This window comes from Candoia aspera, chromosome 3 (assembly GCF_035149785.1).
Source record: "Candoia aspera isolate rCanAsp1 chromosome 3, rCanAsp1.hap2, whole genome shotgun sequence".
NCBI classification, from domain to species: domain Eukaryota; kingdom Metazoa; phylum Chordata; class Lepidosauria; order Squamata; family Boidae; genus Candoia; species Candoia aspera.
The window spans coordinates 109,261,690-109,286,485 of NC_086155.1; the positions used below are offsets into that span (position 1 = coordinate 109,261,690).

The 24,796-nt window shown below is 40.1% G+C and overlaps 1 protein-coding gene across 3 annotated transcripts in view; it reads right to left on the reverse strand.

The window, feature by feature from the left end:
* The window catches only part of PBX1 (PBX homeobox 1), a 242,777-nt gene that overhangs the window by 27,851 nt on the left and 190,130 nt on the right, over window positions 1-24,796 (reverse strand). For 2 of the 3 annotated variants that reach the window (XM_063298575.1, XM_063298573.1), the window contains exons 3-6: window positions 19,655-19,899; window positions 15,721-15,911; window positions 13,510-13,645; window positions 4,803-4,962 (exon numbers count right to left, since the gene is read on the reverse strand). In XM_063298575.1, coding sequence (XP_063154645.1) covers window positions 4,803-4,962; window positions 13,510-13,645; window positions 15,721-15,911; window positions 19,655-19,899 — 732 coding nt within the window. The remainder of the gene's footprint in view (window positions 1-4,802; window positions 4,963-13,509; window positions 13,646-15,720; window positions 15,912-19,654; window positions 19,900-24,796) is intronic. The other variant, XM_063298574.1, reaches the window with a different exon arrangement.

Genomic DNA, 24,796 nt, shown 5'->3' on the forward strand with positions numbered 1-24,796 from the left:
TATAACATGTAATTCTTCTACCTGCTGAAGTTTCAGAAATCAATACCCTGATTGCATTAAGAGTAAACCAATAAAATACATTAATAAATAGCATGCCTGTATTTAAACAAGGATTTAATGACAGGAAGGCAGATTCTAATAGAATGTTACAAAAAGCTTCCTTACAGTAAGAGCAGGTTGATAGTGGGACCAAGTGGGCTCTCCTTCACTGGATGTGTTCACACAGAGCCTAGTCAACCAGGGACACCTTCACTGGGATTCTGCGCTGAGCAGGGAGTTAAATAGCTCATTCCAAATGTTTGATTCCATGATATGTTTTGATGGTTACTCTTTCTTTACTATTTACTTTGAAACAAATTCCAAACTGCATTTACTTTGCCTCCTTTTATTATGCCCTCAGCTGCTCTCAATATCTGTACAGGTAACAGATATTACAGCCATCAAAAACTATTTGGGGTGGTGAAAAAAGATGTGCATACTAAGGAGACAAATCCAGTTCAATTCAGAAAAGGTTAAATAAGGAGGCTTGATTTTGTCTATCTCGTTTAAATGACTGAGAAATTAACCGTTGTTTAGTTTTCAGGCCCATAAAAACAAGGCTGTCTTAAGTTCACCTGCATTAGTGAAAGCAGCGGTTTGCAAAGAGTGATTGGTTTACACTGCAGGAGGGAAGGAGAAGATCAGAGGAGTTCCAGAGCAGTAAGATGAGAGTCAATGATGGTGCGTGTCAAAGCTGTAGAGAAAAGGAAGCTGTACTGGAAGTGAGAAAGGGAGAACCAAACAGGTGCAATCAAAGACAAGTGGTAAGTTAAAGTAACACTGGAAAGGAGAGGACTCTGTCTGGGCAGTTTCAGTTTGGCCAGGAGGAAAGCAGAGGGGAATCCTGTATGGGGAGAGTAGTTGGCCAGGAGGCTCATATGCTTGGTTTGTTCTGTTAAACACCATGATTCAAAAGAAGATTAAGGATGCCACATAACCTCCAAGATAACTAACAACAGCTTTCCAAAACAAGCAAGAGAGAAGTGAACAAGCAACTCCCTGTTCCCCAACTCTCATAACTTCCTGGCCACCTAAGGTCACCTATAGGTTATGTGGCATGAGTATCTAAAAGAGTCCATTGCGTGGCCCAACCACCTGGTCCCTCAAATAGGAGAGCCGTTTCTGACTAACATGGTAGAGGTGAGAATATATGTAGCTCGGGGTTAACATTAACATGCTACAATAAAACAAACAAAAGTTGTCAGGAAGCTCTCCTGTGCAGCTAATTCCTGGGAGGATAGTTAATTTTACTCTTGTTTTTCTCTGTCCATATTTGTCCTTGCCTTTATTGTCAGTAAGAATACTTGCAAATAGAGATTTTATCAGGAACTGAAAACTTTCTCAAAACTTGTAGGGAGAAAAAAATCAGAATTTGAGAGGCTACATCCACTGTCAAAAAAGAACCTGCTCTAGGACTGCAAGAAGATCCAACCAGTCCATCCTCCAGGAAATAAAGCCAGACTGCTCACTTGAGGGAATGATATTAAAGGCAAAACTGAAATACTTTGGCCACATAATGAGAAGACAGGACACCCTGGAGAAGATGCTGATGCTGGGGAGAGTGGAAGGCAAAAGGAAGAGGGGCCGACCAAGGGCAAGATGGATGGATGATATTCTAGAGGTGACGGACTCGTCCCTGGGGGAGCTGGGGGTGTTGACGACCGACAGGAAGCTCTGGCGTGGGCTGGTCCATGAAGTCACGAAGAGTCGGAAGCGACTAAACGAATAAACAACAACAAGACTTGACATAGAGAGAGGCAGATCTTCCTCACAAATTTAAATTTATATGCAGTATGTCACTAGTTTGCCCAACATATGCATATTCAAGTAGTTTATAAATGGAGTCCACTATTTCTGAAGTGTGTACAAAATTAGTCCTTAGGCTCCACAGAGGTTTAAGAAGTTTAAACCTTGTATTTTTTTTGCTAATATAATGCTTGCAGCTGTTAATGCACATTATGTTTTAGGCATAGTTCATAATCTGTAACTTCTCTAATGTACTATGCAGCCAGTATTTACAACTGTATTCAGCCCTAGCACCATAGCTCTTAAAATGGCTGCATAATAATATGAACAGAAACTCCTTCCTTATGCAATATATAAGACTAATTCCGACAGGTCAGTAATTCCATTTATAGTGGCAATTCCCTGAATATCGTTTGTTTAAGGATATTTGTGTTTCAGGATTTTTTATATCACCAAAGAATAAAAATGTAGATAATGTTTTCATCCCTAAAAGAGCAGCTCTTCCTTAATAATTTTTGCTTAGTTTTCTACAAAATTTGCCCATGATTATGCTCAACTATGCTCAAATAAACACTGTTTGTAAAATTGATCACCAAATACTTAACGTCTCCCCCTTTGCATTGTTACTGTTTTTAAGACCCTGACCCTGGCTTTTTTTATTTATCTCCCATATTTGCCGATAATGCCTCTGGTTTTCCTGGATTCCCTTTGTAGTCAGAGAGTGATTCTTTAGCAACATGTGGCAGAAACACTGCAGAGCATCTCTATAAAGCAGAAGTTGGCAGCACTTTATCCCGGATCCCCCTACTAAGCTTCTTGATCTACTTGGCCTAATAGGTTTTAGATTCTTTTGATCAAAAGTTATGAGCAAATAGTGGTGTTGGTGCAAAATAGATTTAATTAATGCATTTTACTTCTACCTGAAAGTCATCATGAGGTTTCTTAACTTCCAATTAAGTCAGTATAGTTATAAATAATATATCAGCAGGATTAAATGTAATATACAACTTCTGTTTAAAATAATACAATGTCATTCATTTCACATAGCAAAAAACCTCAGCTACCTTTGGATCTACACTATTGACCCTTGTTTATTCACACTTTACATGTTTTGGTACAGGTAAAACATCTTACTTGCATACAGAAAACCAATACATAAAGCTGTTCCAAATTTTTACCTTATTCTAGTTAACATTGAACTTAGGCAAAGGACAAAATATTTCCATTCTTCAGCATGCAAATGGTCTAAAGACTCATCCTTTCTTCCACGTGCATTTTTTTGTGATAAACTCATGAAATGTGAACTTGTGAAATTTTGTGAAGTGAATTTGTGAAGATTTTGCCATGGCAAAAGACAAGCCACGTTTTTTTAAACAATGCTATCCATAAGACAGAATAAAAACATCCATCTCTTATACAACACCAGGAAACCTCAGACTTTGATCCACAAATTAAATGAGACACTAATAAGACAAAACACATCTGTTTTTGAAAGTAACTAGAAAACTTTTGTAACCTGTGGTGCTATTTGTCTGGTATGATGTTTGTGATTTCTCCATGTTTGCCTTAATATGGCAGGGTGAGTAAGTGCCAGAACCAAAGGAGCTCACCAAATTTGTCTCCAAATCCTACAATTCCAGTGGTTATCAGGGGCCATACCAGGCACAACTGCTTCTTTCTAGAAGTCCTTACTTAAGGCAACTACAAGTCAAGACTACCAAACAAATGTGAACAGAAGAAACGCAGAATGCAAATAATGTCAGCAGAGTTTCTAACTTTATCCCCATAACCCAGAAGGTGGCATCAGTTTTTCAGAGAAAGGGAATCATAGTTAAAGATTTGGAGGGTGGACACAAAGCTGTTCTCCCTCATCAAAATGAAGTGTGGAGAAGGACTCAATCTGCAGCGGTATTGCTAAATTCTCACTTAGCAATTTGTCATTCAGGGAGGAAGATGCAGGTCACAGATTTTCATTTGCTATGGATTTATCTTCTAGCCACACTGACTTGGAGAAAAATGACACTATGGACAGAGTTTCTGGTAGGAAAAAGAGACTAAATTTCAGGTTTTATTTAGTTCAAAGCTTGAATCATTTAGAGCAGACCCCATGTCATGTTTTCCAACTTCATGTAGGCTGCAGTTTTTCACCTTTTAATACACAAAGCCATAATGTATGCCTCGGTCCTCAGGTTGATGGCTTGGCAAAATAGTGCCCCAAATGTAACAAGGACCAGCAAATTATAGTTTATCTTATAGGATACAAATTGTCACAAAATAAAGTTTTCAATGGTAAAGTTTCCCTCCACTTACATATCAAAGTTGGAATCAGATAATTGCTAATATTGCTACCTTGACTTTCTTCACAGTACTCAAGGTAACACAATTTAATTTATTCCTTGAATAATCAACATTAAAACTGCATATTGGAAAGGTTGAGGAACAAATCATGTTTGAATCTCTATAGAGGAAGAAATTCCCTCTGACAATTTCTGACAAAGAAGAATGAAATTACACAAAACAGGACAAGCTTGGAGGAGACCCACAGATAATGAACTCAGCAAACAATATTTTAGGGATATGGTCCATATAATACAGACCTAAACAGAATGACTGAAAACAGCCACAGCGCCATCGAGGCGTATGTGCTAACGTTTAGCTTTTTTTCACTAATGTGGCTTCCACAGAAGAAACTCCTGTTTTTCATGCCCCCCAAATGGAAATTCTGAGTCACCTCATCCCCGTTATTGAAACATATAAAATGCACATAGATAACACTTTTTCTGAGAGCGTCAGCAACTCAAGCAAAATGTTACCTAGGCAAAAATCCTGAACACATTGCATTTAAAGTATGTAGCGAGACTATATTGCCTTTAGGAACAGAAAAACAGACAGGAACAAAATAGTCAAATCAAATAGGAACTCAAAGTGAAAAACAAGAAACATACATTTATACTAAAAGAAAATAAAACCCCACTGAAAAAAGAACAATAACAACCCAAAAGAAAAAAAAAACTAACCAGCTGAATTGGGAGTTGAGGGTGAGTTAGCTTGGCTTCCATGGGCTGACACATTTGTAGCAGTGACAGCCGTTTTGGCAGCATAAATATTGGCTTCCTCTTGAAATTTACCTATGTTCTTCTTGTACCGGATTCGTTTATTTCCAAACCAGTTTGATACCTAGAGTGAATTTGAAAAAAAGACAAAAAAACAAAACAAAAAGCACCTATTAATAAGAAGTCAAAGTTATGACCAGGATGGGAGGCTAAAGGGCATGGGAAAGTGAATGGAAAGGAGGTTAAAGCATGCTTATTAATAGTTAAAAACTACACCGTCTCTGAACTTACAAGACATGGCCATAGATCACCAAATGTCAAGTTTCAATATATATAAATAAAAACTACTGTGGAATCTTTTCTGATGCTTGAGCTTTTAGATGGCATACTAAACTTCTTCTTCTAGTCATAAATCTGGGAACTTCTCAAGAAACAAGAGAGCTATCAAGAACAATCTCCCATCCCAAGGCATCATTTTCCCTATAAATCAGCCCCAACATCAGAAGTAAACTTGCACATTTTGCTACAGAGAGAAAAAGCAAGCAAGATATATCTTGACTCTAAACCTGTTGTGAAATGTAGCTGTTTAAAATGCAAAACCAAACATACTTTAGATATAGCATCAAGACAGTTCATACTGTTCTTGACTTTTTACAGACAAAAAAGGCAGAAAGAAAGTGGATGTCAATGTACATCTTGTAAGAACGAATTACTGAGATGCTAATCTGCAGAGATCTTGCAGCTCAAATATTGATCAAAGATGGCAAGATGAGTGCCCCAGGTAGCACAAAAACCTTATTTTCGAGGATATGGTCATCAGCTTAAGATATGAACAGGCATTTACTGAACAATTTCATGTGCTGGAGGATGAGGGTGGAATTGTTCATGAGCTCATGTATTGCAGAATGTGTTTACCTACAGGACCAAATGATTTTAGAAATCTAAAGAATTAATTAAATGAAAGCTCACAATGATCCACAAAGAGAACACCACCTGCTCTACCAATTTTTGATGGGTAATAAAAGTCATATAAAACTGGATGTACAAATTCAGTGTGATCATTCTCAACTGATCACTTTCATGCAGAGTGAGAAGTTGCCTACTGTTGCTCTGGTTATAAAAACTCCCCAGCAATTAGTACAGATAATGCAGATGTTATTAACAGTTTATGTAATGTTCTCTTGAAGCTGTGCACTTGATTCAAATTAAGCCCTTATGTCCAACTTCAGTCCACTACTCCCACGTCTGGTCGCTACTCCCTACTTGTGTATCCACCAAAACCATACCTCTGGCAACCCGGGGAGCCTTTTTTGTGGTAACTTATGGGAACCACTGATGCTTGTGGCAATATTATAGACATTACACCTGCTGGAACCATTGTAGCAAGTGCCTCAAAGGGTCTATACCCTTCCTATACAGAGGAAAGACCTGTTTAATAATATCCTTGTTATGGCATTTGATATTCAATTGGACAGTGTGGATATATACTGGCTATTGGATTTTGGGCTGCTTGTCAATGCTATGGAGCCCTGCAGCTCTGAGGATTACACTCACAATCATAAGGGGGTGCTATCAACAGTCTTATATGGGCAGCACCCTGCGAAAATATGACAGTCTTTGTAATTAATTTGGACAAATGGCCTGTCATGACTACCTCCAGAAGTTGAAAGCCCCAGATAGGCCTCCCAGTCATCATCACAAGTGTTATGTCACTTCAAAACCAGGCTATTATTGGATCTATGGAGAATGTGCTTGTAAGATGCTACCTGGTAACTCTGAAGGAAGCTGGATCCTGGGGCATGTAATTGTGGATTTGACTTACCACAACAAGATTAGTGGCCCTCATTACCTCTGGTTCCCACAGTAAATAGAAAAAATCCTGGCTGAGAGAAAACATTGGGGAATATATAGTTCTAAGAGTTCTGCTGCCAAATCTAGGAGTATGTGAGCTGCAGAATATTATCATGATTTATTTATTTATTAATCAAATTTATCACTGTCCATCTCCCAAAAGGGACTCTTTTGAATGTTTCTATAGAAGTGGAAATTGCCTTTTGTGTTGTCACTGAGGCAATACACACTCTGCAGTACCAAACAGAGGATACTGGCCATCTTACTGTCGAAAGTAAGATCGCCCTGGGTTATTTATTGGCGTCACAAGGAGGAGTATGTAAATAGGGAACTCTTCTTGTTATGTTTCAGTTAATCAGCATAAACGTAACAAGACTGATGTTGCATTGATCTATAAGCAGGCACATTCTCTGGAAGAACTAGCTAAAGCCCAGGTCCTAGGAGAGAGCCTAGAACACAGATTACTTGCATATTTATTCTTCTATGTGAGCATGCATAAAGGTCACTGTATTCATTTAATTTCTCTTCTTCCTAAGAAGGATGCATATATATGTTGGCATAGTGTGTAGATGTCCTTGCTGTAGAGCTTGTTGTGCTGTTTGTAACTCTTGTTGTCAAAAGTGTAAAACATTATCAGGTAATCATTATACCCCAGGTCGGTCTGCACATTATTGTTTTGCTCCCCTCCACCGTATTGTCCACCTGAAGATGGGGAAAAGAAATGGGGGAATGTGGGCGACAAATATTATTCTGTCCTTACGTACATGACTGCTGTGAAGGATTTTGAATTGCAAGTAGAAGGAGCAGGCAAACTGAAACTGCCCGAGGACCCTGGAGGGGAAGGAGACAGATAACATCTGTGTCCAATCACTCTGGTTCCTAATTTAAGTGGGCATTTTCCCCATAACAATCTAAAGTCCCGTGTTGTGTCAGTGGTCTCTTTCCACAAACTGTTGGTATTGATGACATGCAAAGGGTTTTAATGACTCAAATAAAGCAAACTTTTTCAGTACTTTAGCAATGTAAGTTTTCTGCCAAGCCAGGGATCTTGCTCTATTCTGAAAACAGGGATTGGAAAAATTCAGTTCACATATTTTATATAAAGTTGGGTCAGGTCAGATAACTTCATGGTTACAAAACACAAGGAGCTCTAAAGACCTTGGATAGCATAATGTAGGAGAGACTGCTGCAATAGTATCTCACCACGGATGACTCAGCAAAGGAGAGTAACACTGAAGAAAACTGGCAAGATTTGTTTTTTCAAATAACTTTATAGCGGTGGATGCTCAGCTGTGTATCCTCGGCTTGTGCTATTGTGATACAAAAATATTCATTCTACTACGCAAGGTCAATTGTGAGAAAAATTATTCTCAGAATCAGAAATACAGTGAAGGAGATGCTTGAGATCCCCAACCAAAATTGACTGTCCAAGGATTAAACGGAGTCTGAGGCTTCCTTAAAAGGATACTGATCTTCCATTGGATGGAGTGCATTCACAGGCATAAATAATATTGGGTCTCTTGCAAGGAAGTGAATGGCAACTAATGTAAACTCATAGAATCAGCTGGCACAAGATTCTACATATTAATGTATTGAAAAGGTTAAAAATATGCCTAATAACATACAAACTATGGAAAATACACCTTCTATAAACAAGCTAGGGATAGAATGCAAGGCATGGCTTTTAGAATTCTTTCTAACTCCTTTATCTCAGTGCCATAGGAGGTATCTATATTTTCCTATGTGTAAAATGAAGTAGTATGTTGCATCTGTGTACTTCCTTTCTCCTTGGGATCAAATCAGGGTATGTGCATATGTGTTTTCTATGTACATGAGAGTCTAATCAGGGCAGATGTATACAGCATGTGTTCCCTCTGTGTTTCTGCTTTTCCCTTGTGCTGAGTCTGCAAGTGTTGATGGGTATGTATGCACTGGGAAGCACAGGGCAAGGTGCATATACTCCTCTGTGGGGCAAATGGCCCTAGAATGGAGCGCTGGGTAGCATTCTGAACACCTGCCCAACTCTTGTCCTGTAGGGATGCATTAGGGGAATTTTCTTCTGGAGTATTTGTCTTCACAGCCCTAAGCTACATCCAGCCCATTTTCAAACATGAACTTTCTTCTCTTTGCATCTCTCACCATATCAAATGTAGTCCCATTCTGATCAGTTTTTAGACAGACAGAGTCCTGAGCCTGTTTACATAATTTCTTTCCAACATTCCATTGGGTTGGAAAGAATAAAAAGGTGGTATTATTGCATAAGTTGGAAGCTTTTTCTTAGTTTTAGGAAAGACAGTCAACAGCAGGCACCAGCTTCAGAAACTCTGCAGTGTCATATCATATGACCTTTATCACCTTATGTCATTTAAAAATGTCATTTTAAAAATGACAAAAATTATTAACCACATTATTTAATTATAACAATGGCATCTCAATGGGGGTTATACCTGAGGGTCTGTTCCACAGACTAGCAGAGGTCCTGGCCACAGCCTGGAATAGAGAGGCAGCCGGGGCCTTGGACAGGATCGCGCCTGTGCAGCCTCTCTTGCCACATCCAACCTGACACTCCCTGTGGTTTACGGGGGAGTTGAGGGTTTTGAAGAGGGTTAAGAGACATCTAGAGCACCGCTGGAGGAAGACAAAGACTGAATCTGACCAAACACAAGCTAGAGCCGCTATTAAGGCCTACCTTGTGGTGGTAAGAGTGGCAAAACGTCAATATTTCTCCGCTCTTATTGCATCTGCAGAATGCCTCCCAAAGGCCCTGTTTAAGATCACTCGATCCCTTTTGGGGAAGGTGGGCCCAGTGACCCATCTACAGGGCTGTGTGGAGTTTTCTAAGCATCTGCAGGATAAAATCGCTCGGATCCATTCTAAGTTGGACTCTAAGTGTGAGGCACAGTCTGAGATGCCAAGGGAACGTACTTACCCAATAATCTGGGAACAGTTTGATCCTGTCGGGCCTGAGAAAATGGACAGGATCCTCCGGACTGTAAATACCACCACTTGTCACCTAGACCCATGCCCCTCCTGGCTGGTGAAGGCAGCCCAGGAGGTGACATGTGTTTGGGTCTAGGCGATGGTTACTACATCCTTGAGTGAGGGGGTGTTCTTGGCCGCCTTTAAGGAGGCGCTGGTGCACCCCCTCCTCAAGAAACCATCACTGGACCCTACTGTGTTGGACAATTTACATCCTGTCTCCCACCTCCCCTTTTTGGGGAAGGTGGTTGAGAAGGTGGTGCTGTTGCAACTCCAGAGGATTCTGGATGGGATGGATTATCTAGACCGCTTTCAGTCAGGTTTCAGGCCAGGATATGGGAGGGCTTCTCAATCCAGGAAAGAGTGTAACTAGCGCACAACACAGAGTTGCGCAAAGGCCCTTCTGGCCATGACTGCCATCTGCTCTTCAAGGAGGAGTCATGAGTCCAGAAGGACCCCAAGTTACACACCAGGTCTGAATGGGGCAGTGCAAACCCATCCAGAACTAAAGATGATAACTTCCTGGATACAGAGGAGCCGTCATCCCACAGCCACTCCATCTTACCAGGGTTCAGCTGAAGCCTGTTGTTCCCCATCCAGACACTTTTTCCCCACAGCCCCCAGGCACTGAGAAAGGGCAGCCATCACATCACTTACCTAACCTGGGATAGAGATAAATAACTGAGTATCATCAGCATATTGATGATACCTCATTCCGTGGTGACGGATGATCTCACCCAGTGGTTTCATGTAGAAGTTGAATAGGAGAGGAGAGAGGACCGAACCCTGCAGCACCCCACAATGCAGGGGTCGAGGGGCAGATCTCTCCTCTCCTATCACCACTGATTGGGACCAGCCCTGGAGGAAGGAGGTAAACCAGCGTAAGACTACGCCACCCACCCCCAACTCCCTGAGCTGACTCAAAAGGATACTACGGTCAATGGTATCAAAAGCCGCTGAGAGGTCAAGAAGAGCCAGGATGGATGCATTCCCTCTATCCCGCTCTCACCAGAGACCATCTATAAGTGCGACCAATGCAGTCTCTGTCCCATATCCTGGCCTGAAACCTGACTGAAAGGGGTCCAGATAATCCGTTTCCTCCAGAATCCTCTGGAGCTGCAATGCAACCACTTTCTCAACCATCTTTCCCAAAAAGGGGAGGTAGGAGACACGGTGAAAATTGCCCAGTATAGTAGGGTCCAGGGATGGCTTCTTGAGGAGGGGATGTACCAGCACCTCTTTAAAGGCAGCTGGAAACACCTCCTTACTCAAGGATGTATTAACTATTGCCTGGACCCAACCACAAGTCACCTCCCAGGGTGATTTTACCAGCCAGGAAGGGCATAGGTCAAGGTGGCATGTGGTTGCATAAGCAGTCTGGAGGATCCTGTCCGCTTCCTCAGGCCCAACAGGATCAAGCCATTCCCAGATAACAGGGTAAGTATGTACCCTCGGCATCTCCCCAGACTGTGCCTCATGCTTAGAGTCCAACTTAGAATGGATCTGAGCAATTTTATCCTGCAGATGCTCAGAAAACCCCTCCGCACAGCCCTGTAGATGGATCGCCAAATCCCCCTTACCCAAGAGGGATCGGGTAATCCTAAACAGGGCCATCGGGCAGCATCCTGCGGACACAACAAGAGCGGAGAAATGTTGACATTTTGCCGCTCTTACCACCACAAGGTAGGCCTTAATAGCAGCTCTGGCTTGTGTTCGGTCAGATTCGGTCCTTGTCTTCCTCCAGCGGCGCTCTAGACATCTCTTGATTTTCTATTTATATTAGGATTACCTGGTGTAATCTGAATTTATTTATTTATTACTCAAATTTAGCCACGGCCCATCTCCCCCAGAAGAGGGACTCTCTTCTAGTGAATGCTAGAAGCACATATAAAACCCATACACTTTTCTCTTTTCTACTACACATACCCGCCTGTACATGTGTATAATAAACACAAGTTTCTAGACTTTGAGCTTGGATGATTGCTTGAGTTAATTATTCTGTACTAGCTGAAGCACAGTGTATGAATTGGCTGTGTGTACCCAGCACCCCTTGGAAAGATCTCTTAATTCGTATTTGTTGATTAATAAAAATTTGTTAACTCAGGAAAGAGCTTCTCCAGCCAGGAGAACATTTCAGTACCTCCTTTTGATATTCTTGAACTTCCACAGTGAGTCATTAATTGTGTCTTCTGGTCTCCTGCTTTGCAGAAGACATTGGTTATTTAAAAAGCAGAGCCTGCTCCTCTTTCAGGAAGGTAGGAACACTGCAGAAGAGGCCTTGTCCGTTTTCATAATGTTTCAGTTTTTTGCTGAGGCACCATCTGTTGATTCCTTACAACAGAAGTGTAGAGCTACAACCAGTCAAACTAACAAATATTCTGCTGATATGACCTTAATTACAGTAATACCCTGTATAAAGTAATAAAAGAGAGTATTACAAGTCTGCCACCTGTGATCTTCAAACCATAGTAAAGTAGTAATTTAATCAGAACCAGGATCTCTTGCTGGACTTTTCCAGAAAGATACTATCTCCAGTGAAGTTGCACTGGAAAGTAGCCCTTGGAATAATCAGGGTGTCATTTATATCATGCAAAGCCTTACAAAAAGCCTTAGCCTACAGCATTATACCATAAAGCACACATTTACCAGCTGACAGTCATTTGAGAGGTATTAGCAAATCAGAACAGGTCAATTTCGGCAGGATTTAGTTCTGCAGGCCTCCCAATTGTGCCTGCATTAGCAAACTATATGGTATTGGTAAAATAATTATATTCTTTGTTATGCAAATCTGCTCAGCATCTTTCATATCAAAATAAAGGCTTTGTTGAAAATTTGGCAAGGTTGGGAATAACATGAATTTCACCATAAATTGATGAGCCATTCTTTAAAGCCACTAGGAATGGCAGGGCAGACTGAGAAGTTCTCACCAGAATGTGAACAACAGCTGAGCTGGCTAGAGTTCTGTGTCATACAGACATCCAGCTAGTCCATCAAACTGACTTTAATAAGTGTAAGAATTTGGAAAGCGTGTGCAAGCATAGAAATACATGTTATATATTCAACAGTAACAGGAGACAAAGTACTCTGCGTATTATTTGGAATAATAGAAATTATTTTGAAAATCCCAGCACTCCTCTCGATACACAGCTGCCATGTGGCCGTCAGCAGATGTAATTGAAATGCACCGCTTTTCAGACTTCCTACCATCAGTAGAGAAGTCTGCCTCACAATTCCCTGAACATTGCTGCCAATTTTTACTGGATAAATTCTCAGTTCACATGCATCTGATTAATCTAACGTTTCCTGTGCAGAGAGAACATTATCCAAGGACACTCAACCATTTCTTCCCCTGTATGTTGAAGGTGAAAATACTTTGTAGTTGCAAACTAACTTTCAGTGAAGTTTATCTATCATTACTATCTTTGGGAATTCCAGCTAAGCTTCCAAGAAATCCAAGGGTTGCACAGAATGCAGTTGGAAAATAATGGTCGTGATGCAAACAATATATTCTCAGTTTCTGCTTTGATTTTACATAATCTGTGACATGAAAATAATATCCTTGCATAGTTGCTACATGAACTGATTATTTTTTACTAGTGAATGGAGACAGTCATCTAGAATTTATTTCCAAATACAATCCAACTTCTAGAAAACACCTACATTCATTTTTTAGCAAACCACCTTTTTTCGTTCCTGTCCATTGTTTTTCCTAAATATTCTGCCCAGCATTCATTATGGAGCTTATGCAAGCACCTTTTTGTATCCTTTCTATCATTAATGGATGGAAAGATAGATGGATGGATGATGGCCACCCCTATAGATGAGCATCCAGGTATCTTACCTGTGAGACTGTGATGCCACACTTCTTGGCTAGTTCCTCTTTGGCTTCCTCACTGGGATAAGGGTTGCTGAGATGAGAATAGAAATACTCATTGAGGATTTCTGTAGCCTGCTTGTTGAAATTTCTTCTCTTCCGCCTGGGCAGAAAACATGAAGGATAATCAGTATCAGTGATTCCAGAGCATTATTTTTAAAAGGCAAGTCCAGAGCCATGAGATACATATTACTTATGCCGGGGTTCTCAAACTGAAAAACATGGCTTAAGCCCAAGTCATGTAGAAGGTATGTGAAAATGTCTCAGACAGACACCTCCCTAATTCACAGAGGGGGTGGAGGTAAGGATATTTTATATTTTTTTCTAATTATTTTTCCTCGATCCTGCTGTCCCTGGGTATTGCCATTTCTATAAAGATTACTCTTTTCTTTTCAATTACAGGTAGTCTTCGTATAGCAACCACAATTGGGACCAGCAACTTGGTTGTTAAGCAAAGTGGTCACTCAGTGAAACCGCAACTGTGCTTATGATCTTACTTCAGCTTTCCTTTGCTTTACAGACCTGCAAAGGTCATAAAAGTGAGGATTAGTTATAAAGTTACTTTTTCATCACTGTCATAACTGTGAACGGTCACTACACAAGGCAGTCGCTAAATAAGGACTACCTGTATTGTTATTTCAGTTATGTTGTGTTCTAGATAGTGATCAATTTGTAGGTGAAAATCCCATACAATTTGAACATAACCTTTTTCAACATTATTATTATTATTATTATTATGTTGTTGTTGTGAATCATGACACCATGAAGCATGAGAAGCCTGGCTTATGCCAAGAGAAGACAAGTGACTGGTTGCAGGCACTGTTGCTCCTAGATTCCTCCTCTGCTCCTCCTCAGTTACGTCATCTTTTTTCTGGTTTTCACTTTCTGGGGCAAATGAGACATCTAACATACTTGGTATCTTCGTGATACTTACACCACAAATCTCATTAGCTGTTTTCTGATACTTCTTCTCTTGTAAAGCACCTTTCATTTGCCCTTTCCAAGAGCAAAATCTGATACCAATTGGAAAGGTATAATTTACTCTTCAACCATCTAATTCTGCTACATGCATAGATCAGAGTTAATATATGGTTTGTTCTATCTTAAGTCTTTGCTCATCCTGTTATGCTTTTCCTCAATTAAATTGTTTGAATCATTATGTAGTGAAAAACCATGGTGGAGTTTAGAGAAAACCATTTTCTTAAAGAATAAAAATATTAAGTGAGTTCTGACTTATCCAGTTTGGGCTGGATATGTTCATTTAGTCTTAAAGAACATTCTCTAAACTTTCCAAATCTTGTCAGTTAGAGAAGTTGCAGTTGTTTGCACTTAGTGTTAGATCTGGCAAATTAATTGAGTCATATATTTTTAATATTGCATTTGTGCTGGAAATAATTCTATCACTCATGTCAGAAAGCTTTAGCAAGTTTCCTTCTAGTTAAACTCCATAATGGTGCAGCATCCCTTTACTTCTTCCAGTTAGAAACAGATAAATACCCTTGCAAACAAGTTAATAGAGTGTCTAAAGTGAGTCTCACAAAAATCAGGAGATATATATATATACAGTATATACTGTGTGTGTGTGTGTGTGTACAGTATGTATGTATGTATGTGTGTCTGCCTCTCTGTCTGTCTGTCTATATCTGATGAAGAAAATTTGGGGTTAAAGAATAAGAAGCCAATTACATTTTTACTTTTGGTAAAATTGTTAACAGCTCAATACTGGAAATTCCTTTAAAATTTATTTATTGAAAAATGGCACAGTAAAATTTGCTCAGCAGCTCTATGCAAAAAAGTATCAGATAAAGCTCATATGTTGAAGAACTAAGATGGCAAACTGTTGTTCCATAGGATCTATTTGTTGTATAAAGAATTATAAGTCTTCATAACTCACAGGATATGTGGAAATTATAAGATGATCTATAACGAGACTAGAAAATGTTGATGCTAAACTAGCAAAATGCCAATCAAAATATATTATTATTGTTGTAATTTAAATAAATAATTCATTTAGGTCCAGCCCAATCAAGTGTTTACTAACTCACTCCCCCCCCTCCAGATTAATTGTTTATGACACTAACATCCTGTGAATGGGGAAAAATCAACTCTCCAACTTGGAAATGATTTCTGAGTGCCACAGACGAATAGGCAAGTGTATATGTCTCAGCTAAAGCTCACCGTGCATCAAGAAATCGAGAGCGCAAGATCATGACAGCTTCACATGTGCTCTGTTTGAGTTGCATCTGGATGGAGCTGAACTTGCGGTGGATGATGCTGACCATCCTCTCTATCTCTTTGGGAGAGATAGGCCGGGTCCTGCTCTGTTCCCGCAGCAAATTCATCACATGGGTAGTAAACTCATTACATGCCTGGGACAGCAGGGGAAAGAGCACAGAGAACCCTTAGGACCTGAGAAGCCATGGTAAGGTGGCATGTTACAGTTCTAAGGATGCACGATGGCACTTCTTTGCTTCCGCAGAGCACTCTACTTTTCTGCCCCATAGCCTTGAACAATTATTAACATTCTATAATATTAAGGGCAGGAGCATCAAAGGGAAAGTGGGAGGGGAGTGAGGGGGAGAAAGATATAAATAAATATTTAACAAATTGCATACATGAATATATATAAAACAAACATTCTGATTCAGCCATTGCCAGCAAGGTGCTTCCAAACAATCTTCAAGAGAAACATGTATACAGTGTACTCTCATATATACTTTTGCCAAGATAGGCTAGTATTTTTTTCTTAAAACTCACACACACACACACACACACCCTCTGTTATTATGTAGCCAAGGGTGCAATTAAAGGATGCATGACAAAAGTTAAATAGATCGATTGCAAAACATCTGTGAAGTTCAACTTACATAAAGTTCTTCCACAAGTTTTAAATTGCCTATCATCTTAGATCATAGGCTCTTTCAAGTGATCTGCTGCTACAGTTCTGCTGTCAAATTTCAGTGGGAATGAGGAGGAGCCTTTGGATGCATACCAAAGTCTCAGGGACTGCATATAGACTAAGGTCTGCTTACCCAAGCCCTATATAAATGTTTCAAATATTAGGACATACAAATGTGAATCAGATTTGCACATCTCTCTGACCTATGGCTGGAGCTGAAGCTATGCAGAGTTGGGTTTCATTTTGCCTAGATGAAAGACCACCTGGAAACCTCATTTATGCCTTCTTGAATTCTATGATGACTCTTTGAAGAAAGAGATGGCGAAATATGCGCTACGTAAATAAATGGATAAAGAAGAACACTTCCATGGGACATACATTAAGATGATCATGCAGATGCATAGCCAAATTCAAAAGTTATCTTTCTACTCCATTACTTTCAAAGGATGTGCATCTGAATTTATTTTACTGAATTTATTTTACTCTTGCACACATGCCTTTCTTCCAAATATATTATGGCAGCATACAAAACAAGACCTCAAAATTGTCATATAATCCTAATTTATAATAACAAAATAGAGTCATAAAACAACTCAGAATCTACTGCTGGGGCAAAATTCAGGTGTCTACCTGATGATGAGTGAGAGCTGCTATAGATATATAACACCTCTGTTGCAGGAGCTATACTAGCTAATAGCCTGCTTCTGGGTCAATTCAAGGTGATGTTTATTACCAATAAAGCCTATATGGCTTCGGTCTTGGGTATCCAAAATCATCTCTTCCAAGTCAAACCTACTCACCTGATAAGGACAAGTCAAGAAGGTGTGCTGTAGGTCCCCATCCTCCACAACATAGGAAGGGTGGGTGTCCAGTAACATACCTTCGCTGCCATGGCCTCCTCCCTTTGGAATATTCTGTCCTCTGAAGATAGGATGGTTCCCTCCTTATTAATATTTGGAGATGAGAGGGGAGTAGTTACATATATATAGTTACATATTGTCCAGTGACCTATATGGAGCACTGTTGATGGGTGTGACCATGACTTTATCACTGATAACTCTTTTATTTTCATTTTCATTTTACAATTTTGCCTAGAAACCAGGAGACTGTGAGTTCTAGGCCTCCCCTGGGCATGAAAGCCGACTGGGTGACTTTGGGCCAGTCACTCTCTCTCAGCCCAACCCACCTCACAGGGTTGTTGTGGGAAAAAGAGGAGGTAGGAGCATTATGTACACAAAAAAAGGTAGCAAAGTCAGGGTCGCAGGATGAAAGCTTCCTAAGAAAGGCTACAGAACAGAAAAGTTTTTCACTTCTATAAACATCAATGCATGAAAGATTCTCCAAGGAGGACTTCCCTAACAAATCTTGAGATCTGGGCAAGTGGGTATATAAAAGAGGCATTCTTGTAGGTATTTAGTCCTATTCATCTCCATTTTTTTATTAAGAGGATGGGACTCTATTGGGGCTACCATCTACCATTCCAAATCAAGCCACCCCCTTTTTTAAATTGGATAGCTCCAACTCAAGGAAGTAATTCATTTCATATATTTTCTCCTCCAAATTATTGTTAGTAGAATAACAAAGGTTTCCTGCTTTCAATTCAATTCAAAATATAAAATTAGATGGATGGATATTATGATCCCGAAGTCTTACATGAGTCAGTATAAGGAATTACTGAAACCAATGGGCTCATCAAATACATGGAAAAACTAAAGGCAGGTATTCAGTATAATCCAGTTGCAACACACAAGAGATCTTGTATGACATACCCTTTCTAAATTTCAACACTTTAACGAATCCAAAACTACATCTGTTTTATAATGAGAAAAAACGGAGAACAGTTTTATTGAGAGTCTCATGGAAAAATACTGGGTGGAAAAATGGGTCTCAATGAAGGAAAGAGTCTTTCTGCTTGAATAAATTGATTAACTTCTCCTTTGGCATTCTAAATAATAGATGTTCAAGTATCTCTCGTGCACGGAGGCTTGCCATTCAATTCGGGGAAAGTGTATAAGCCCTCTTACACTGCGTGATCACAACACACTTTCCTACAACTTACATGAAGACATTCAGTGTGTACTGGAGTCCCATGTATAAAGAAAGCTATAAGATCAGGCTGAAAAAGAACTGTTGAGCATAGTAATCTTTTAAAAAAAAAGTTATTAGAGAAACATATTTTGGAACTTTAAACCAAACTTTCAACATCAGAGGGTAAATTTCTCATTTTTCTTGATGTATTTGACCCCAAAAGTTGTCAATAAGAAGGTAAGTTTCTGATTCTATTCTACTGGAAAATGTATTTCTGTTAGAACTGAAGGTAAAGGAAGTGGGGAAAAGCTTGCCCATATCCGAAGGTCAGAACTGATAATACAACTCAACATTCTGGATTATAGAAAAATAACTATAATATAGGATCATTAAGGATTCATGTAGTAGAATTATAATTTTCAGATCCTAGAGTTTTATTTAATAAAGTACTGTACGTTTATATGCTTCTTTGTCAAGTGCTGTAAAAACTAGTTAAATACAGTATTTTAAAAAAACTTATTTTCATTATTATTATTATTTTACATTCAACAGAAAATGAGCCTTTTTAAAAAGTATATGTAATTTAAAAACATGTGCCTTAAGAATAATGGTTCATTATATTTTTCAAGGCATATAGTAATGTTATATTACTTTTAAAACATTTTTTTCTCTTTTATGCCTTTTTCTCAAGAAGAAGCTGACCTAAGGTAGGATTACAACAACTCTGACTTTGCAGCTGAAATACAATATCTTGACCACAAATACCCAATGTCCAATTTAAATGTTCAGCAGATTCCAAGTGGCAATGCTTTTTCTGAACTGCATCACTTGAAATGTCTGTGTGTGTGTGGGGGGGGGGTTGCCCATTGCAATGTTTTCCATGAACAAAATGTCCTATACACTGAATATTAGCATCTCAGAGAGATGGGTTCAGCCTATGTCATTCTCCTCATATGCTATTTTTCTGCATGCAGAAAAACAGTATGCAGCCATTTCATACATTCAGACTCTTCAGCTGAAGCAGCAGAGGCAAGGAAAACATTTGCCAAGTCCTTCAGTCAAAAATGCACCTTCCGTCCCTGAGCCAAGAGGGAACCAGAGGACTGTGCTATAGATGAGGCCAACCAAACACTACAGTTTGGCCTCTACGACACGACAAGAAACGGCCACGGAGAAGACTGGTACCTGCTCATACTTCTCCAGCTCCGTGTGGTAGATCTGCCGAATCTGTGAGAGTTTTGCTCTGTAGTCAGAATGTTCTACGGAATTGTCTGAGCCAGCACCCCCTGATGCTGCTGCTGCTGCTGCTGCCGCGGCTGAGCCCCCTCCTTTCTCAGGGCCAGCTACCCCTTCCGCTAAGAGCATGTTGTCCAGCCGCATGAGCTGTGGATCTGTGGGTTCCTCCTCCTGAGCTCCTCGAATACTCAACACTGTGAAGAAGACACAGAAGCAAAAGGCACTGATTAAATTGTGGAGCAATGACAACAGTTTCCACAAATGCCTAGGTCTCACCTTCAGCTCACCTCTACAGGTTGTCCTTGACTTACAACCACAAATGGAACCAGCAGAACTTGAGGAAGTGGAGGGACACGGTCTTCCCGGAGGTGCAGTGTGTACTCTGCAGCTCATGTTGGAAGCGCTCCTCAAAAACTGGCCTGCGGGCTTCAGCGAGCGGTGGAGGCAAGCCCAGTGCCAGCAGAGCCTACCCACAGGCCTTCTGCTCGCCCTTGACCCAGCAGCTTCCAATGCACTGATGCCTGCAGACTGGATCTCCAGGTGTGCTTCCAGTGCGTGCTCTGCAGCTCATGTTGGAAGTCCCCCATGTCCCTCCACATCCTCCAATTCTGCCACCACCCCAAACGGTGCCTCCCACACAGCCTCCTCCTTCTTCTGGGGAGCCGCTGCTGACTCTTCTGCCTCGCCTGGTGATGGAGAGCACCGTGCCTTGCTGTCCCGCTGCTTCCTCCCCAGCCGGGCCTGGCAAGCCCCCTTCGGCAGATGAGGCTCCTCTGCCCTGCCGCGCTCACCACACGCATCCCAGGGCTGCGCCCTCGCCCAGTGCCTGGATACTGGGCCGCAGCAGGAGGAAGAAGACAGCAGAGGTCAGCTGGGGATAGCAGCAGCAGGGGGCAGCAGGGGAATGTGGCAGAGTGCAAGGCACCCAAAAGGGCAGAGATGGGGGAGAAGATAGCTGGGTGGCAGGAGTTGAAGTGATCCGGCAGTTGTAAGTGTGGGCAGGCTACCAAGTGCTTGAATTTTGATCACATGATGATGGGGGGACTGCAACGGCTGTAACTTCAGGGATTGGTCGTAAGTCCCTTCCTTCAGTGCTGCCATAAATTCGAACAGTCACTGAACAAATAGTTGTAAGTCAAGGACTACCTGTATGTTTGCAGAGGAACTGCCTTGTTAGCAGTGTTTTACAAATAAAATGAGATACTTCTATGGTATATACTGTAGGTCAGTTTCTCAGTTGGAAATACATTTGTATTGCTTTATCCTATAATCTTCTTTCTTACAGTGTCTGCTGATGAAGGCTGTGTGCCATGGCCAAACAGCTGCCTTAGTATTCATGCACTTCCCAATGTATTTGCTATGCATTAAAGTTAAGATTGCAACTGAATATTAAACTTTATAGACCAAGGGGGATGAATTCTGAAGAATAACTTTGTGGGACAGAAAGAAAATACCCTCTGAAAGTCTGCACATAATTGAAACAGGATCAGTAATATACTGTATTAGGACTGCAGGTATCAAAAAATCTGCCTGTAGCAAATAAGGCTCAATGGAAAATGCATACTTCACAATGATAAACTGTGAACTGTTCAAATTATGGTGGGACAGCCAACTTTTCAAATATTGTTTGGCCATAATTCAAGCAAAGAGAAGCATTTTATGTCCCACTATTTCAGTAGAAGAGTTATACACAACTTAACTGTATCCCAGTGAAATAAATTGGACTTAGCAGAGCTTCATTTTGGCTGGATTGTTACCCAAATATCTACCGATAGGAATTTAGTTGTAATATATCTTTTGTAGCCAGGAATGAATGTGGGCTCAGTCAGCCCTGCATTTGATTGCTCCTACATTCTAGTTCAGGTAGGAAAAGTGGTAAAAGATAATTCTAGAACATAAGCACAATTTGGGAGCATGCACAGTTCTTTCAGTGTCCTTTCAGATATCCATTAAAAGTTGCAGAGATGCACTCAGGATGCAATTGTATGATTAAATCAATATATTATTTAATGTGGTGTTTTTCTAATATATACATATATATGTACCCTAATATAATAAAATCTGAAATGAGGCCTAGTCAAAGTTGCTGCATTTTAAAGTGTATATAGAAAAATAACCTCACTAAAATACATCTAAGAAGAAAAAAATGACATTATAACTCATACAGCCCTTACAATAAGAAAACAGCTTTAAAATACTATTATACATTTTCTTTATAATAATCCCTTTAAAAGATGAACTGTTTCAGACAAGTTCAACTTCTGGTGGCTTCCTATGGAAGCTGTTTGCCATTGCCATTACCTTCTTCTAGAATGTTATTTTGACTTCCCAGTGTAGTCTATAGCCCTGATATTCCTGGTGGTCTCCCGTCCAAGCACTGACATGGCCTGATCCTACTTAGCTTAGATCAGATGAGCTAGATGCTACAACAATCATAACAGCATAAGCAATGCCCTGCTCGATCAGACCCTTGGCCCATCTAGTCCAGCAGTCTCTTCTCCCAATGGCCGATCTATTGCACAAGGAAGCCCACTAGTCTCTCAGCAGATAGCCTTCAGATGCAGTCACACTGACATCAAGGCTAATAGCTGTTGATCCCCATGACTTCCATGAATTGGTTCAGCTTGTTTTTTGAAACCAGCCAAAGCAGGTAGCCAGCCCCATATCTAGTGGTAGCAAATTCCAAAGCTTAATTCCTCCATTCTAGACAGTCCCAAGAAGGTCCCTTGCAGGCAATGGTCCCCATGCCCTTACACTCCTCACAGGAATACAACACCCAAGAGGATGGTAGAAGTTCAAATGACACTGATTCTGCTTATCTACCTTGGTCAAAAGAACAGGCATCATTCCTGAAGGCCAGGGATGGGGGATCTGGAGGCATCAGGAGAAGTCACAGGAGGAACCACAACCATTTACTTTCCAAAGAAAATAACTGGCAGGAGTAGACTCTAACAAAGGGAAGGGGAACTTCCCTACTCATGTTTCGCTTGCCTGGGAAACACGACATTATGTCTGAAGAAGTTTCTGGAACTTGAACCCCAACAATAGGTTGTTGCTTGTCAGCCAATACTTGATTCACCTTCTCTAACAAAGGAAATATTGATCTGTGCCACTACTTTAATAAAACAATTTTATGCAACACTAAAAATGTCATAACAAGTGCAAGCTGATCAAGTGAATTGATCTAAAATCATAATGCTTCCACAATCTCTTCTTTGAAATGATCACCTTTCATCCACCTTACAATAATTGTTAGTCCATTGCATTCCAATGTTTTCTAAGTAATATTTTCTTGTTCCATGATGATATTCTTTGATAAACAGCAATTGCAGTTTTGTGATAAACTGCACAATATTGACAGGCAAAAGTGCGATTTCAGTGTTCTTACGCTATATTCAATTTGTACACTTACTTCCTCTTTGAAAATTCAGTCTGTTTCATTACTTCCATTTGATTACAGATGAATAGCCTCTCTAAATCAACATGTCAGTTTCTTTTCCCACAAGGACAAGTGGAGGGAGGGGCTTTAATAACTAATCCTCTCTCATTTTTCCTTTTTTTTAAAATAGTGCTATAAAATAACACTTCTTTAAAAAAAGAAAATGCTAATGGGAGTAAATAAATAATTAAAGCCTCCCCCACCCTATTGAAATATAAAATGATATAGAAAAGGGCACAGACTCACAACTCATACAACTCAAATAGGAAGCAGTGAAATGGACTAGAAATTCAAGAGGAGAGTTAATATTAGAAAAACTGCTGAGTGGAATACAGACATTAAAAAATGTCTTACAGAAGGATACATGGTATAGGGTCCGGTTGCTTGAGGGACTGCTTGTCTCCCATAACATCTGCCTGGCTGATTTGATCCTGCAGGGTTAGTGTGCTCTGGGTTCCTTTGATTAAACAATATCATCCATCAAGACCCCGGAAGCGCACCTTCTCTGTAGCAGCGCCTGCCCTCTGGAACAAGGTTCCCCCTGAGATTTGGATGGCCCCAACTCTGCTGTTGTTTAGAAAAGTCATGAAGACCTGGCTCTTCACCCAGGCCTTCAGCGAGGAAAAATGAGACTCTTCACGTCATTGTGATTGCCATCTTTTAATCTTTCTTTTTTGTTTGTTTTATTGATTTTATTGTAATTTCTTTGTTTGACTGTTGTGAGCCACCCAGAGTCATTGAGAGTCAGACAGCATATACATTTAATAAATAATAATTGTTGTTCTTATCATCATCATCTTGCCTGCGGGTGAGGATGTTGCTGGGTAATGTAATAGCAATATTTTAATTTCTACATAAACTCTCCATATTAACTACCCTTATAGCTACTTGCAGAAAACCATTCCTTTACTTTGCAATAAATTAGAAGGACACTCTAGGGGAGATGGGAACAGATTGATTTCATGCTTATCTTTTTTCTTTCCCTTTGAGAAGTAACCTGTAGACTATTTACTGAATTTGATACATACAGATCACACCAAAGTACTTGACCAGAAGCACTTACCTACACTAAATTTCACTCAATATTCTTATAGAAAACTAAAAAAATAGTCTAAATGCATATCTAATTCATGTGCTTTACCAAGAAATGGATACACCTTGAAATTAATCTTGAACTCCTCCCCTTGTATGGATTAAAATCATACATTTCCAATAATCAGAAAAGTATTTGTTTTCTTGTTGTCATCTGACCATGTCAAGGTTGTTGTAGAATGGACAGATGGAAAGTTGTACCTATAAGAAAGGTATATAAAGTACAAATTATTCTGAAAAATCACCTTGTAGGACTTTGTTTCAAGTATGTGAAATTAGGGTGGGCACAGAACCAAAGCACTAGCACTTTACTTTTCTTTGTCTTCGGAACCAAGCCAGTTCTGATGTAATTTCTGGTGCTCAGATTTTTTTTTCCATGTTAAAAAATTAAACCTGAATTCACAGCAATGTAAAACCTTGCCTCATGCACTGCATTCCAGGATGCTCTTTCTGGTAGTTCATTATTTTTTTAACTTGGGATAGCTGCACATTATTACTGAATAAAAACCAGAGGCACACTTTGCAATTACATCGGGAAAGGGTGGCTTTAAGCAGTGTGG